Raw genomic sequence first — 15,476 nt, forward strand, 5'->3', positions numbered from 1 at the left:
AATATAAGCAAACAAATATTAATATCCATGGAGAATCCGAACATATTAATTATTTTGATAATTAATATCTAATATATATTTTTATAAAAACTTCAAATTTTATTGTTTTTGAGCACGTAGGTTAGTAGAAAATTTATTGCTCTTTAAAACGAGTACCCACAACCTATACTTATTTTTCTTTTAATTTTCCAAAAGATATACGTATATTTTGTATGAGTGTGAATGTAGCAGTAATTAGACAAATTTAGACTAATTAATAAATAGAGTAAATAATTAATAAAATAAAATTTTTAAAAATCCCAATTAAACAGATTTTGAAATTAATAAGTGCATTTTTTATAAATATTATTTTTTAATTTATTTCCTCTGTTTATTTATAATTTTAAATTTGTCTGATGTCTGCTACATTCACGTTCGTACATTTTATTGCATCTATAGTCCTAGTAATTTTTTAAAAATAATAATTTTGCGTTTTTGTTCAGCACTTGCTGAAAAACGAAGAAAGAATATGATACTGAAATTAGCCTAGATCTAATAATTTTTGGATTTTTTTAAAATAATAAATTAAAAAAAATTTTCTAGAAAATTGCACCTATAGTTTTTTTAATTCTTCACATGTGCATATTTTTAGTTTTTTTTTTTTTTGTAAATTCAAATTGTTGAAAAAAATAAATCCGGAAATTGTCGTCTGCTATCTTCAAGATCATAGTAATAATAGATCTTGAAATGGCGGAAGTTTATTACAATAAAAAAAGTCAATCAACTGCCAGTAATATATTTTAGCGAGTTCAAAAGTTGTTTGTTTTCGGAGTGTAAATTTTTTTATTCTAAAAATTTTTTACGTCAACGTAGAACAAGTTTGTATTCTACCGTTTCCACGTAAGCTAGATCGTATAGTAGGGATGGTCAAATCGATTCCGATTCTACCCGAGAATCGATGCTGTGTCAAAAAAATCAATTATTTAGACTCGACTCCCAGTTATCAGAATCGATCAAAAATCGATTCTTAGTGATCGAGTCTATAACTTTTTATTTTTAAAGCCGGACTGTAGCGACCCTATTCAATAAAAAATGGCGTGAAGTAATTGTATATTTTATTACAAAAATATTTCAAATTTAGCTTCCTCCGTGCGTTCGCGTCATTTTCTTATCTTACATTGTTAATTTTTAACCAATCATCTTACAAATATTTTGATGACATATAGAGTTAACTTCCTTTTCATTGTCGCGTGAAGATAGCATCTAAATGATGTACAACGTATTTTCGGAATATAGTATGTAACAGTTTAGTCATATTTAACTTATATTTAAGTATTTAAATTAAATAAAAATTAATATTGATATAAAATGGCGCCTAGTCCGGCATGGGTTTACTTCAAAAAGATTGACAACGGAGTCAATGTAAAGTGCAATCAATTCAGTAAACTTTTAATATTTTCGTAAATTTGCATTTTATTATACTTTCAACTTCATTTTATTGGTTTTATTTTTAAAAATAAAAAAATTTCTAAAATTTTAATTTTCTTCAGAAACAATTTTTTTTTTTACTCAAAATCGATTGAATTTAAAAGAATCAATTTTTGAGATTGATTAATCGATTCTGAAAATCGAAATTTATAGAAAAAAAATCTGAATCGAGAATCGATTCCCAATCTTGAGTTTCCATCCCTATCGTATAGTATCCCGTATCAGATATGATCATAAACATTACAGATATTGTAATATTTCGCTATATTAATAATATTAATGCTATTATTAATTTGAAGTCAAAAAGATCATAGAGTTTACGAGAGTTAAAATCAATGACTCTTGTGATCTTTATAGAAACTTGGAAGCTCTATAATCTCTTACTAAATTAAATTTCAGGTTCGGTTTCTATTGATTCTATCTATTAGTAAAAGTATTAAATTACATACAATAGAAAAATTAAAGTATTTTTAGTGTTCGAAATAATTATTAAATTATAATATCTGCTCATATTTCGTACGTTAGTAATTTATCTTTGTTTCAAAACATCGATATATATATAGATATATAAATGACTAAAAATTTATTTTTAAACATAGAATAAATGTAAATAAAATTCAAAAGACATTTGTTATCTGGTTTTATAAAAAAAAAAAATTCGATACTCTTCCAGCCCGCGGAAAAATAATTTCAATCTCCAGAGATTTCAATTCCACATTTACAGACCCACGTAGTTTAATTTTTTTTCTTATTCAAATTTGTGAAGATCGGAGTTAGAAATAACAAATAAATAAAAAGCCAAAAATTTTAGTTTGATTAAAAATGAAATTTAAGAACCGGCCAAAAAAATTATCAGACACACACTAGGAGATCTACGTAAATCTTGATAAATCTAAGTAGCTCTTTGTAGACTAATATAGATCGAAAACCAAAAATACTAAAAAATTTTCAAAGTTTCCAATAACTATTTGTTCGATCAATACAACTATTTATTGATGAAAATAAAATTATTTTGTGAAATATCATTTATCCAATGAATAATTATGTATATATACAGTTTACTCGGATTTCGCATTAATGAACTACTATATATTCTGTGTAATATTAAACCTATTATCTGTTGAACCATCGAACATCCAAACATCTGGGCATAAACACGAAATTCAGCGTCAAATATGACATATTCAAATTACCGTTAAAGTGAGCTTTGGTTTTGTGTAGTTCTATTCATCAGCGATCGTATAGGTATAAAGGTTTCGCGGTCAAATGCTGTCAATAGCAACAGGATAGTACGATAGATCGAATGTTACCGCAAAGACAAACAGATCTACAGTTTCCGGTTCCATCACCACATTCCCCATTGTGTATAACACTGCTCTCAAATTCTATATATTATTCACGTATTCCTTCAAAATCATTTTATTTAATAAAATACTTTATTTATATTTCATATACCAATAAATTTATCTTAAAAAAAAAAAACTTTTATGCTTTTGACATATCGATTGACTTTGATCCTCGAAGATTAGCAAGAGATTTATTTCCAGCTTATTCACGATTCTTTGATTCTGAATTCAGTTAATCTATTTCTTCTTTTTTTATATTTATCTGACGTTTTTTTTTTCTTTTTCGTTCAGTAAATATTATTGGTCAAAGGATCGGGAGCATTAAAACTTCACAATGTGAATGAAAATACATTGAATAAGGTCAGTATAAAGTTGATCGCTAAAAAAAATTAAATATAAATTTTTTTCTAAAAAAAAAAAAAAAAAATAAATAAATTTAAAAAAAAGAGTATGAGGAATAGGAGGTTTGGTGTATACACTTATTCATATATACGTTAGTAAAGGGTTTTACATATGTAGATATATATTTGAGCGTAGGAGGACGTTGAGCATATCGGCTGGGGCGTGGCGTGAATATTTCACGTATACCACCGACAAAACGAACTCATGGAGAAGCTTTAGTCGAATAGGTCAGGGTTCAATGTTACTACTCTTTCTCTATATCTCTCCCTCTCTTTCTCTTTTTTACTATGGTTTTACAGTGCATACAGATACGGGTATATTTTTAATCTTACTTCATTTTAATTCGCCATCTTTATCTCTCTTAAACATTTATAGCCATCGTTTTCTCTTTACTCTTACTCGTTACCTACAAACTGAACGCTAGTGGCATCAAATATACAGTTATATGTTGGATACGAAACATGAAGAGGGTGGTATTTTCCCGATTCGAAAGTTACCCGAGGGATTAACGTTACGACATCGAACTTTCTACGAACACGATTTTCTCGAGATACTCGATAATGGTACACTTGAAAATTCTTTTTTTTTCACTGATTTTTTTTTCTTTTCTAAACCGTCTAACTAGTTATGCTATTATTTTTTTTTAATTGTATTCTTATTCTGTGCGCCACTTGTTATATATACTTTATCGCTAATTATTATGATAATTAAAAAAAATAGACGTTGAAAGCGATAAAGACGACGTTTGTCGGGCGAAAAAAAGTCTAAGATATATATATATATATAAAGGTGTATAAGTCATTTTTCTAAGAGGATTTTAATTTTTATAATTGGCTTATCGTTAAATCTCAATTTATATTTATACAATGCTTTATTTTTTAATGATGTTATTTTTTTTTTTTTTTTTTTTTCGTCAAAAAAGTATAGATATTTATAAAATCTTATGAGAAAATCTAATTACCCTGAGACGAAATATTGATTTATACTATTTCGTAATTTTAATTTTTTTTTAAATTAATAAATTACTTAATATTATATTTTTAATTTTCTGTAGAATTAAGGGAACCTGAGTTAAAATGAGACACTATTTTTGAAACCATAAAAACAGTTTTTTGTTTAATTAAAAATGGTTAGTAACAGTTTGTAGAAAAAAAATCTGTCTATCGGTTGACCCTGTGGGCCAGCCCCAAAACTTCCTGCTGTTTTCGAGCTCTTTGAACTCGAAAACATTGATGTGAATACATTTAACCAGATTTCGAGATTTTATGGAGAAGTCTTTTTTAATAACTCGAGCACATAGAAGTCAAGGAAAAAAATATTTCTAAGATTTCTCTAGGATTTGTCTAGGATTTCTAATTTTTATATCATAATGAAAATCGTATAATTCAATCAACCAAAATTCCAAAATTATCAATTTATAATTGCAACAATTCTACAATGCAATCTAAGAATTTAAAAAAAAAATTAAATTAAATAATAACAAGTATAGAGGTAGAGCAAAATTTTATCTTAGATAATTTCTTTAGTAAAAATTACCAAGCCAAGACATACTAATTACAATCAATTGATTTCAAGTATTCCAACATTCATTATCAATTCAATTTCCACTTGAATAAATTCAATTAAAATCATTACCTTCTGTAATTTTAACTTACAAATTTATTTACTTTGTTTTAAATTAATACCATCTATTAAGAGATAGATTAAAAAAAAATAATGCAATAAAATTGTTAATAATTAAAAAATAATAATAATAATAAAAGTTAATACTAAAAAGTAATTTATCTAAGTAGCGAGTAGATAATACCAACGTATTCTCAGACACGTTTATAACTTAGGCAGCATCTAGTCGTTTTCGTTAAGTCGTACATAAACCTGCTTTGTGTAGATTGTCGTCAGCTTGACGGAAGATCCGGTGCGTGACGGTCGTGGTACATCGGAGATCTTCACAGGTGATACGGAACAAACGGGGCGGTAACGAGAAATGAGAATAACAACATATATATATATATATATATATATATATATATATATATATATATATATATATATATATATATATATATATATATATATACCTATATATATATCTATGTATGTGTGTGTGTACTCTATGTTCGTTTAGAAAGACTGAGATAGAAATATAGAGAATATCTTTCTCTCGGATAGGAGGTAAACCGGATAAACTAGGATTGCCGAGAGTTCAGGTTCAACATGAATGCTATAGAGAATGAGTAGCAAAGGTGAATATCTATGGGTACAGAGTTACCGAGAGCTAGAGAGGGTGCGCGAAATAGATGGAAATAGGGTGGAAGAGTATACCGTATAGTAGGAGGGTAGATTTGACCCTGGTTGTTACTGCTTCTCTACCTGGATAGGAGTCTGTAATCAATACTACTGAAAGCTTACACTACACCAGGGCCCAGTTGTTGTTATTTATTTTTATGATTTTTCTTTTTATTTTATTCAAGTATTAAACCATTGCCTATCACTCGATACTCATTTATTTCTGTATATTATATTCGATGACACTACTCTTTGTCATCATTATTAAATTTATCATCCATGCCACTGAAAATTCGAGACAATAAATAACTTAATATTTAGGGGAGTGACAAAGATTTTTTATTTAGAAATTCTGGGCAAATGGGACTCCATTAAGTTGATAAGTGCCCGATGTTTTTTTTTTTTTTTTCTTTTTGTTAAAATTTTTGGAGTGGCCAACTTGTCCCATTCTTCGGTAGACTTGAAATAAAAGTTTTTCAGAGGAATTTTTTTTTCTTTCCCTTAAATGTAGACTTATTTTGCCCCCGGCTCCCACTCTAATCATAAGTGTCGCAATATATTTATTATCTAAAAAATTTATTCTCGATAAAATAATTTGATTAATAACGTAGTTATTTAATCGAATAATTATTGGGCGTGAAAAATTGTTCATCGGGTAAATGAGGAAGAAAAAAAAATTACGTAATAGGGGAAAATTATCGTAGGTTGTCAAGTGTATAATATGACGGATATTATTATTATCATTATGATTATGACGTTTTTTTTTTTTTTATTTTATTTTTCAATCAAGGGAAGTGTATTAAAGTATAGAGGGCAATCTTATCAACGTCAACGGGAATATGATCCTGTCGTGATGACATCACTTTGGCTAATGGTTCCCAGTGGGCCTGATACCTGTTCCCCTCTCTACCTTGCCTTGTCGAGACTTTCTCGAACCATTTACCACCCTTAACGCACGTGCTAAGAATACGTTTTATGTTGACAGTGTGTCACTAGAGTAATTCAATCAACAAACGATTCATGATCAACATTATCTACCTCATTATTTAATTTATCACTCAATATCCATTTTTATATTTTATCTTATCATTTTAAAAAACGTTTACATCACATACGTGAGTGTCACTAAAAAATCCACTGATTTCATATTTCAATCTTGAATAAAAAAATGCTTTCAGAAGCTCTTTAAAAATCGGCATCATCCCAAGTAGCACAGAAAACTTTAAGATGTCATAAAGATGTCTTTTAAAAAGACAAGACAAATTTTTTTTGTTTCAAAGCCAAGTTTTTTTTTCATAAATAAAACACAGATATTGATCCTCGAAGTCTTAGAAAATTTGTGATCTTTTTTCTCTTCAATTACATTTAAAAAAAATAATTTTGTTTACTAAAAATTTTTAACTGGTCCCACTGTCCCGGCTAATCTTGCCTTATTTTTTTCTACAAATCGTAATAATTATTTTTAAACAAATCATTTTTTTCTGTCTCGAAATTGGTGACTCATTTTACCCCATTCTCACCTATATTCTATATAAAAAGTAAATTTACTGATTTATGAAAATTAAAATAGTCAAACGAACAATAAAAATTTGATAGGTTTTTTTTCTTTGACCTTTCAAGTTATAAAAGTAATCATAAGGTCATCAATATGTGAAGTAATAAAAAAAAAGGTGTGATTTTTTTCTCTCTCTATATATGTACAAAATAATAATAATACTAACAATAATAATAATAATAATAATAATAATAATAATAATAATAACAACAGTAATAATAATAACAGTGGGCTATTTTAGAATTCAATTTATCCTTAATAGCAATAGACGAAAGATAACGTTAGTTCTTTTATTATGAAATATTCCATTGGGATCAAATATCTAAGATAGTTTATTAGTTATTACTCCGGTTCCTGTCTCGTTTGCAGTACTTCAATGGGTCGTATCCCCTTTCGCGATGACGAAGATACGATCTATTCGACCTACTTTTGAATATACGCCCGCGAACAGCCCTGTATATACTGGCAAGAGAGCATGCCAGCATGTGCCTTATCTCACTATGCCCAAGCTCTTAACGTACTCTCTATTTAGCTTTTATTTTACTTTTCGTTGTATTAGTGTTGTTGTTTTTGTTGAGCTGCTGGTTAAAAATGACGCTTTGAGTGTTTGCTTAATTATCGATGAAACTTGATAACGCCCCTTATTTTTTAATTTTTTTTTATCTCTTAAACTTTTTTTTGTGGGCAATAATTTTTCACAAGTATGTTAAAAATATAGCTTTGGAAATTTTTTATTTACTGATTTTAAAAATGCAAATTTATTATTTCTCATCACATCAAATTGGCCATAATGATTTATTTTTTTTAAAAAAGTATTTATTTGACTTTGTTGAAAGTCAAGTGTATTATAGTAGTAGGAGCCAGTAAGGAAAAGTGAAGACGAGGGAGAAAGAGAGCAATAGGAAACTGAAGTTATATATTAAGTATATAACCTTGAAGGAAAAAAACTTTCGTTTTTTACAAATTACTCGAATTTATGTGAGAGTTTACTGATAAAAAAAATGGTATGTACGTTGATAAACGATCTAAACTATAATATTTATGCGAAAATTGATAGAGATCTGTACAGCAGTTAAAGCTTGAAAACAAACAAATAAACAGACATAGTTTCATTGTTATATATAGCAGAGATAAGAATAGGGATATAAATTTTCAGAACATGAAAAAATAAAAATAATATTTCAATGGTTGAAGTATCGTATGTGAAAATAATCTTCTTTTAAAAATTTATAAATAAGTCATTTAAAAAATAAATTCTTATACAATTATAAAAAAATAGAGTGAATAAATTGTTTCATGAAAAAAAGGAGCAGTCTAAAAATAGTAGTTTTTAGTGCAAACGCAGTCTTTTCATATAAAAAAACTTCAAGTATTATAGGTTGCACTGTAATAATTGAGACTCTTTTTTGTAATAAAGTAATTAAAATTATAAATACCAAATCTTACAGTTCCTAGTATATTTTTAAATGAATGAAACTATTTTATGAATGAAACAGTATTAAGGGCTAATAAGTTTTATATGAAACTGTAATAATTATTACCTCAGAAATAACCCGTGTGAAAAAATTATACATCTGGGCAAAATTGAATGTATGCCACATATATGCGACCTACATATATTCAGATTTCCCGGATGTATACTGTTTTCGTGTGAGATTTAATTTTTACAGTTTTTTGGCGGGAATTTGCTGATATTTGAAACTTTAACTTTTTCGTGTTCATATTGAAGATAACAGGCACCTGAAATTAATTAAATAAATGAATAATAATTTTTTTTGACAGAATCACTCTCGATTATTTATTTTGTTTTCTTTTTTTTTTTTTTTTTATTTTGATGACAGATACAATATACACTGTGTTAACTAGATGAAACACTTATAATTAACTTTTTTAAAATCTACTTAAAACATTATGTATGAGCGCATCAATAAAAGATACATATATATGTAAACATATATATCGTAATCAATGAGATTTAGCATAAAAAAAAAAAAAAACTAATAACTTTATTCATTCGTTTATACTTTCAGCCCTTTAAGGGATGATTGCCAAAATTTTTCAAATGCAACAGAATCATGATATACTATATTTTATGTATATATATATTTATATTTGTATAATGAAATATTTACACTGTATTATAATTAAATATTTAATTATTTATTATAATTCTATTTATATTCATTTATTTGTTTTGGACCAGATCCACTCTTAAATCCGTATTTTTCCGCGTTTTATCTAATAACAAGGAATCTAAGGTATGAATTGTTTGAGTCTTTGAGAAAGATCGGTAATATCTTTAGAACCGATCTTGTCCTTTCAGCAAACGTCGTCACAGTAAGAAAAATTTATTTTATTTTATTTTTTTCTTCTATCCCTATGACCCTTGTTCGTTCGTATTTTTTTATATTTTTTTGCTGAGTCTGCGCCGGCTTTTACTACAACTCGTTTCTCTGTGAAAAACCGAGCAGAGAAACTCGAGTATCGGATATCTTAATCAAAAGAACTCGTTGGAACTCTACAGTCGCTTGACCTGTTTCCACGTAATTGGAGTTAACGTCTTTGCATTTATTTATTTTTCTTCTTCTTTTTTTTTATTAATTTATATGCGTTATTTTACTTCTAGTGTTGAAATTTCCTTTTTTTCTTAATTATCATTTTATCATCAATAATCGATCGTTAATCGTCATGATACGGAAGTTAGATGACTCTGGTTAGCCGCCGTCAAATAATTATTGGATTTTTTTTCAAAACGATAAATTATAAAAAAAAAAAATATGTTTAAAAATTGTACTTATAGATTTTTTAATTTTCTACATATGCATTTTTTTATTTTTTTTTTTTGCAATTTATTTGCTAAAAAAAAAAATTCAAAAATTTTAAATTATCGGCTAACTTCAGGATCATGGAAGTTAGCTATCTAATAACTTTTGAATTTTTTTTTAACGATAAATTACAAAAAAAAAAAAATTCAAAATAATTGCACTAGTAGTTTTTTAAATTTTCTACATGTGCACATTTTTAGTTTTTTTTTTTTTTTTTTTTTAATTGATTTATTGAAAAAAAATCCAAAAATTGTTAATAGTCTGATAACCAGAACCATTAATTGTCAATAGACAAGTGATTTTAAATCGGTAAGAATTAGCAACTGAGCAATTATATTTCAAATTTTTATTTGCTTTAATCTACATGGACATAGATCACTTCTTAAATTTTTTTGTGTCACTTTAGCATTGAAGAAACCAGTCTCGTTTAATGTCTCAAGACATTAATGGTAATTTAATTATTTTCTTATCAACTATTATCATTATTATGATTATTATTTATTATCAATTATATTTCTTATTTACATTTATTACTTATTCATCATTAATCACTTGTACAATAAGCTTTCACTCTTCTTTACATATAAATGTGGGCTCTCGTAACAATTCGACATTATTATCACTAAAATAAATTTTTTAACGATTAATATCAAGCCGATTTTATTTTTTAACATCAGGAACTTTATTAAATTTTTTTTTTTTAATTAATAACAATGTGATTAAAAATGTCGAATTGTTCAGGTACATATGCCCCAATTAATTAAAGTAATTTTTTTTCAAATTTAAAATCTAAAAAAAAAAAATTCAATAAAATTAATTTTGAATTTTTATTATCAATTAATTTACTTTATAAAAATAATAATTAAAAATAAATAATTTCTTAGTAATTAAATTGATTAAAATATTTGGTAAAAAAATAAATTACTGACAGTGGTAAAAAAATAAATTACTGACAGTGGAAAAAAAATTTTTAAATTAATAAATAAAAATTTATTAATTAATTTCACACTGACTAGCATCATACAATATATATATTAATGGTTACAAGTTTTTGTTGATATTACGTTTTATCATATTTATATAATAATTTATTATTAATAGAATTAAAAAAAAAGGAAAAGTTAGCAGAGTCTTTAGCGTGTTAACGATCAGATTGCATCACTCTTAATATTCTCTCCAATTATTTAAAACCCTTTAGTTAATATTATATTATATAATTTTATATCATATTTATTTAGGTATTTATATTTATCTCGAGACATCAACGATACGATGCCAATTAGTCAGCTGAAAATAAAGAAAAGATTTTTTTTTTTTTTTTTTTTTATATTTATATTGTACCAAAAAGGATAAAAAATAACACGAAGACTAGACGATAAGGGTCGTGGTATTATAATTAATTAAATATATATATTTATATGTATATTTTTTTAAAATGTATTAGTTATTTTATTTATTTAATTGGGAAATAGTATTGTCGAGACGAACTAAACAACTAAAGCTTCATCTTAATAATAATAATACATATGTACAGTTGGGTCAATTTAATATTCTATTTATTTTTAATGACCCAGAGAGCGAGACACGAGTTAAAAAAGACGGCATATCAAGTTGTTTTTAATTTTTTTTTGCTACATAGAAAAAAAAGGATTTCTTGAGACAAGAAAAATTTTGCTCTATGAAATGAAAATGAAAATTTTATTCCCTAGAAATTTTTTTCTTGACTCAAAAAAATTCTCGTTTTTACTTCATAATGCAAAAAATTTCTTAGTATAAGTAAAAATTTTTTTTGCGTGAGTAAGTTTATTTGCGCCAAGAAATCCTTTTTTTCTGTGTATTATTATTATTATTATTATTATTATTATTATTATTATTATTATTATTATTATTATTATTATTATTATTATTTTTTTAGATTATTGGGAACTGAGAAAATTTTAAATGTATAATTAAAAATTTATTTTAGTTTTAAAAATTTTTTCCGGTGCATATGAAATATAATATAAAAGCTTGTTTGTCGTAAGACATTTATTTGCTTTACATAAAGCATCCTTGCAGTTAAATTTTTTATTAGTCAATAAAAATTTATCAACCATTTATTCAAGCTCTTTCACTTACTTTTGGAATTTTATTTGAACTAAATAAAAAAAGAAGTAAAATTGAATTTTATTTGAATTCTTTAAATTCCCATCATGACGAATAAAACTTATGATAATACTCTTCATTTACTTTAAGAGATAATTTCAAAATTTTAAACTAAATATAAATTCAAAATCGGGTTTTTTAAATTCTGTTAATAATAAGTCGGTTGATAATTAAATAGTCAAGGATATTTGGACAGCAAAAAAGTTTATCAGCAATAAATCACTTTTTTCAAGTTTATTTTTAATATGTAGGGTGTGAAGTAGAAAATAATTAGATTACCAAGTTACTTATTGTGTTTTCAATTTTTTAAAATAAATAATATGAGAAAGGTTTAGTTCAGTAACTAAGGGAACTGTAAAACTTTGAAATGATTGAGAAATGGATTTTTGTATCGTACACTTTTGAAAATTTTTTATTCTGAACAAGAATATAAAAGTGATATAAATATTAAATTTTTTTTTTTAGGGTGGAAAAAATTATTTTTTGATAAGGAACACAGCTGTGAGTGTAGAATTTACTTATTATTTGTTTTTTTTTTCATTAATTCCTCTAACGTTCAGTATTCGAAAATATTTACATAAAAATTCGTAGCGCTGATTTAAGATTTAAAAAAAAATTTTTTAAAAATTAAAAATCTTTTATTTGCAAAATAAATTATCTTTTAATTTATATTTTTTGTCGTTCAATTTTCAAATCAAATTTAAAAAAACATATTAGTATTTTTTCTATTTTTTTTTTTTCAATTTTAATTCTAATACTAAAAAAAAAAAAGTTTTTTTTTACTCGTCAACAGTAATGAGAACGCACTTGCGATAAAATAAGATAAGTGTCTTCAAGTTGAGACGTATACACAAGAGAGAAGTTTCTGTAGTAGTAGATGCAATGATGAGAGTTTTGTCGCACTTGTTTTCTCTACGTGCTTCTATACTACTTATATTCCTGCATTATTACGACGTTTTTCTGCGTCTGGTCACGAACAATAATGAACGTGAAAGAAATTTTTTAATAACATAGAATTTATTTTATGAGTCAAAAAAATATGAAATATTTTTTGTTTTATTTATCATTTGGATAAATTATACTACGCCATTTCATTAATATTTTTTTTTTGCATGAAGCTCTACAAGTATTTTTAGTATATTTTGTAGTATTAAGGTCACAAGGGGTTTTATATTTATTATTTGTAGTTCAGATCGCAGTGTACGAATTGATAATATATCCTACTCATCCTCTAGAGATGGAAAAAAAATATTGAGCTAGAGGGTGTATAGTTTAGTATTTTTCGTTTTAGTGTGCGTTAAAAATTTTCAACTGTATAAATGAAAATGAATAATTAAGTTTTGTAAAAATATAGAGCAAGGTTTAAAAAATTACTCGTGTGCCGGAAGGAATTTCAATTAATTAAAAATATGTGTATCAGATTTTTATACCTGAGAGAAAATAATGATATTTGTCTTTTATATCCATACGAAAAAATATTAATATTAATAGCTTCATATAAATTAAAAGTAATATTGTAATGAAATCATAAAATAATTACAGAAATTCATAATTATTAAAATTTTTTTTTAAATTAAAATTTATAATTATATTGTTGCATACTATATTATATTTCATTATAATTCTTTAAGATTTTAAATATTTATTAACATTAAAAAAAAACAAATTAAATTAACCTGAAAAAAATTGTAGTTGGTACAACGGCAACTGTAGTTGAGGTTACAAGTTAGTGTATAGTCGTCCCAATGAAAATTTGGGATTTTGTCTTACCACAATTATTCCACCTCTACCATAATTTCAGATTTGCGCATGCGCAGAATATCTTTTTCAGAATATTATAAAAGAGGGGGAAAAAATAATAGTGGGAAATAATCTCAAGCTTTTTCCGGGACGACTATAAAGAAATGCCAACTTCAAGTTGGAATATAACCTCAACCACACGTGTAGTAACGTCAGTACTATTCATAGTATCTTTTACTACACATTGGAGTACTCGCTACTACAATTGTTTTACTATGATATTGTGGTAAGAACCACAATTTTTTTCCGTGAAATTTTAATAATGGCGCATTTAAAATAAAAAAAAAATTGGAATGCTATTATCAAATTTTCTCAGTCACAAGGATCTACGGAGATAATTTTACGGTAACAATTACAATATATTATGGTTCCCATATCGTATGTTGACAGGTCTTTTTTAATATCTATTATAGAAATGGACCCCATATATAGTATGGTAACCATTCTTATTTATATGGGTTTCAATCCATTACAGTATCGGAGTAGTTCCTATAAAACTATAAAATAATTCCTGTAATTATGGTCACCATTCCCATACATTATGGTCACCATTCCCATACATTATGGTAAATATTACCATATACAATGGTGATGGTTCACATAATATACAAGAATCATTACTATAATATTATGGCAAAGATTTCTAGAATATTTAGAAATTTTTTATTTTATAGGAATCGTTATCATAAATTAATGGTAATGGTTACCATGCTATTATAGTAATAATTACCATACTATGATACTATTATGGTAATCTATATATTATGGGAACGGTTACCATGATGTTAAGTTATTTCCATACGCATCTAGAAAACCTTCCAATATGGATATAGGATTTATTCTGATCCGACTATGGGAACTGTTCCCATAAGTAAGGTAATTATTACCATAATTTAACTGTCATATCATACAGGAACTTTTGCCATAGTCATAAGACCTACACGGAGAGAAATGTCAAGTAAATCTACCTATACAAAATAGTAAAGGTTACATTACTCTATAGTTTGTGTCACGCCGCTCCTGTGACTACTCACATAAACTATAGAGTAACGTAACCATTACTATGCTGCATAGGCATATTCACTTGACATTTCTCTCCGTGTACCACTCATAGTTATGGAAAATTGCCAGAAATTATGTGCGTATATCCCTTTCTAAGTAATTATTACCATAACTTAATGGATTTTTATAATATAAACGTACTATATATTTATATGTATATAAATGTTACATTTTTTTAAAGCATTGACGGACTTTTTTTTTGGCTATTCTCATTATTTCTCGAATGCTTACGTTTCTTTGAGGATTTTCTCGGTTCCATTGTATATATGATACATTCTTACTTAACTAGATGTACGATTTATATTATAATAATAATAATAATAATAATAATAATAATAATAATAATAATAATAATAATAATAATATATAGTTTATACAGTGACCTTTAAATAAAAGGTCTAATATGTGTGAGTATTGCCGCCGGGTTTTATAAATATAGCCGTAAAGTTAAGGTAAAATAAATTCAATAGAGCAGTAGACAGAGACATAGAAGGAGTGAGTAAAATCGTGGTTGCTTCGCTTGACCACCATGCTGCATTGCCGCAGGATACTCTCCTGAAACATAGGAACACACTACAAATATCTGTT

The 15,476-nt window shown here is 26.2% G+C and overlaps 1 protein-coding gene across 2 annotated transcripts in view; it reads right to left on the bottom strand.

Annotated features, from left to right (window-relative positions):
* Positions 1-13,643: 13,643 nt before the first annotated feature.
* The window catches only part of LOC103575029 (kin of IRRE-like protein 3), a 239,046-nt gene continuing 237,213 nt past the window's right edge, over positions 13,644-15,476 (bottom strand). For both annotated transcript variants that reach the window (XM_008554635.2, XM_008554636.2), the window contains exon 7: positions 13,644-15,443. In XM_008554635.2, coding sequence (XP_008552857.1) covers positions 15,352-15,443 — 92 coding nt within the window. In that variant the 3' untranslated portion in view covers positions 13,644-15,351. The remainder of the gene's footprint in view (positions 15,444-15,476) is intronic.

This window comes from Microplitis demolitor, chromosome 1 (genome assembly GCF_026212275.2).
Source record: "Microplitis demolitor isolate Queensland-Clemson2020A chromosome 1, iyMicDemo2.1a, whole genome shotgun sequence".
NCBI lineage: Eukaryota > Metazoa > Arthropoda > Insecta > Hymenoptera > Braconidae > Microplitis > Microplitis demolitor.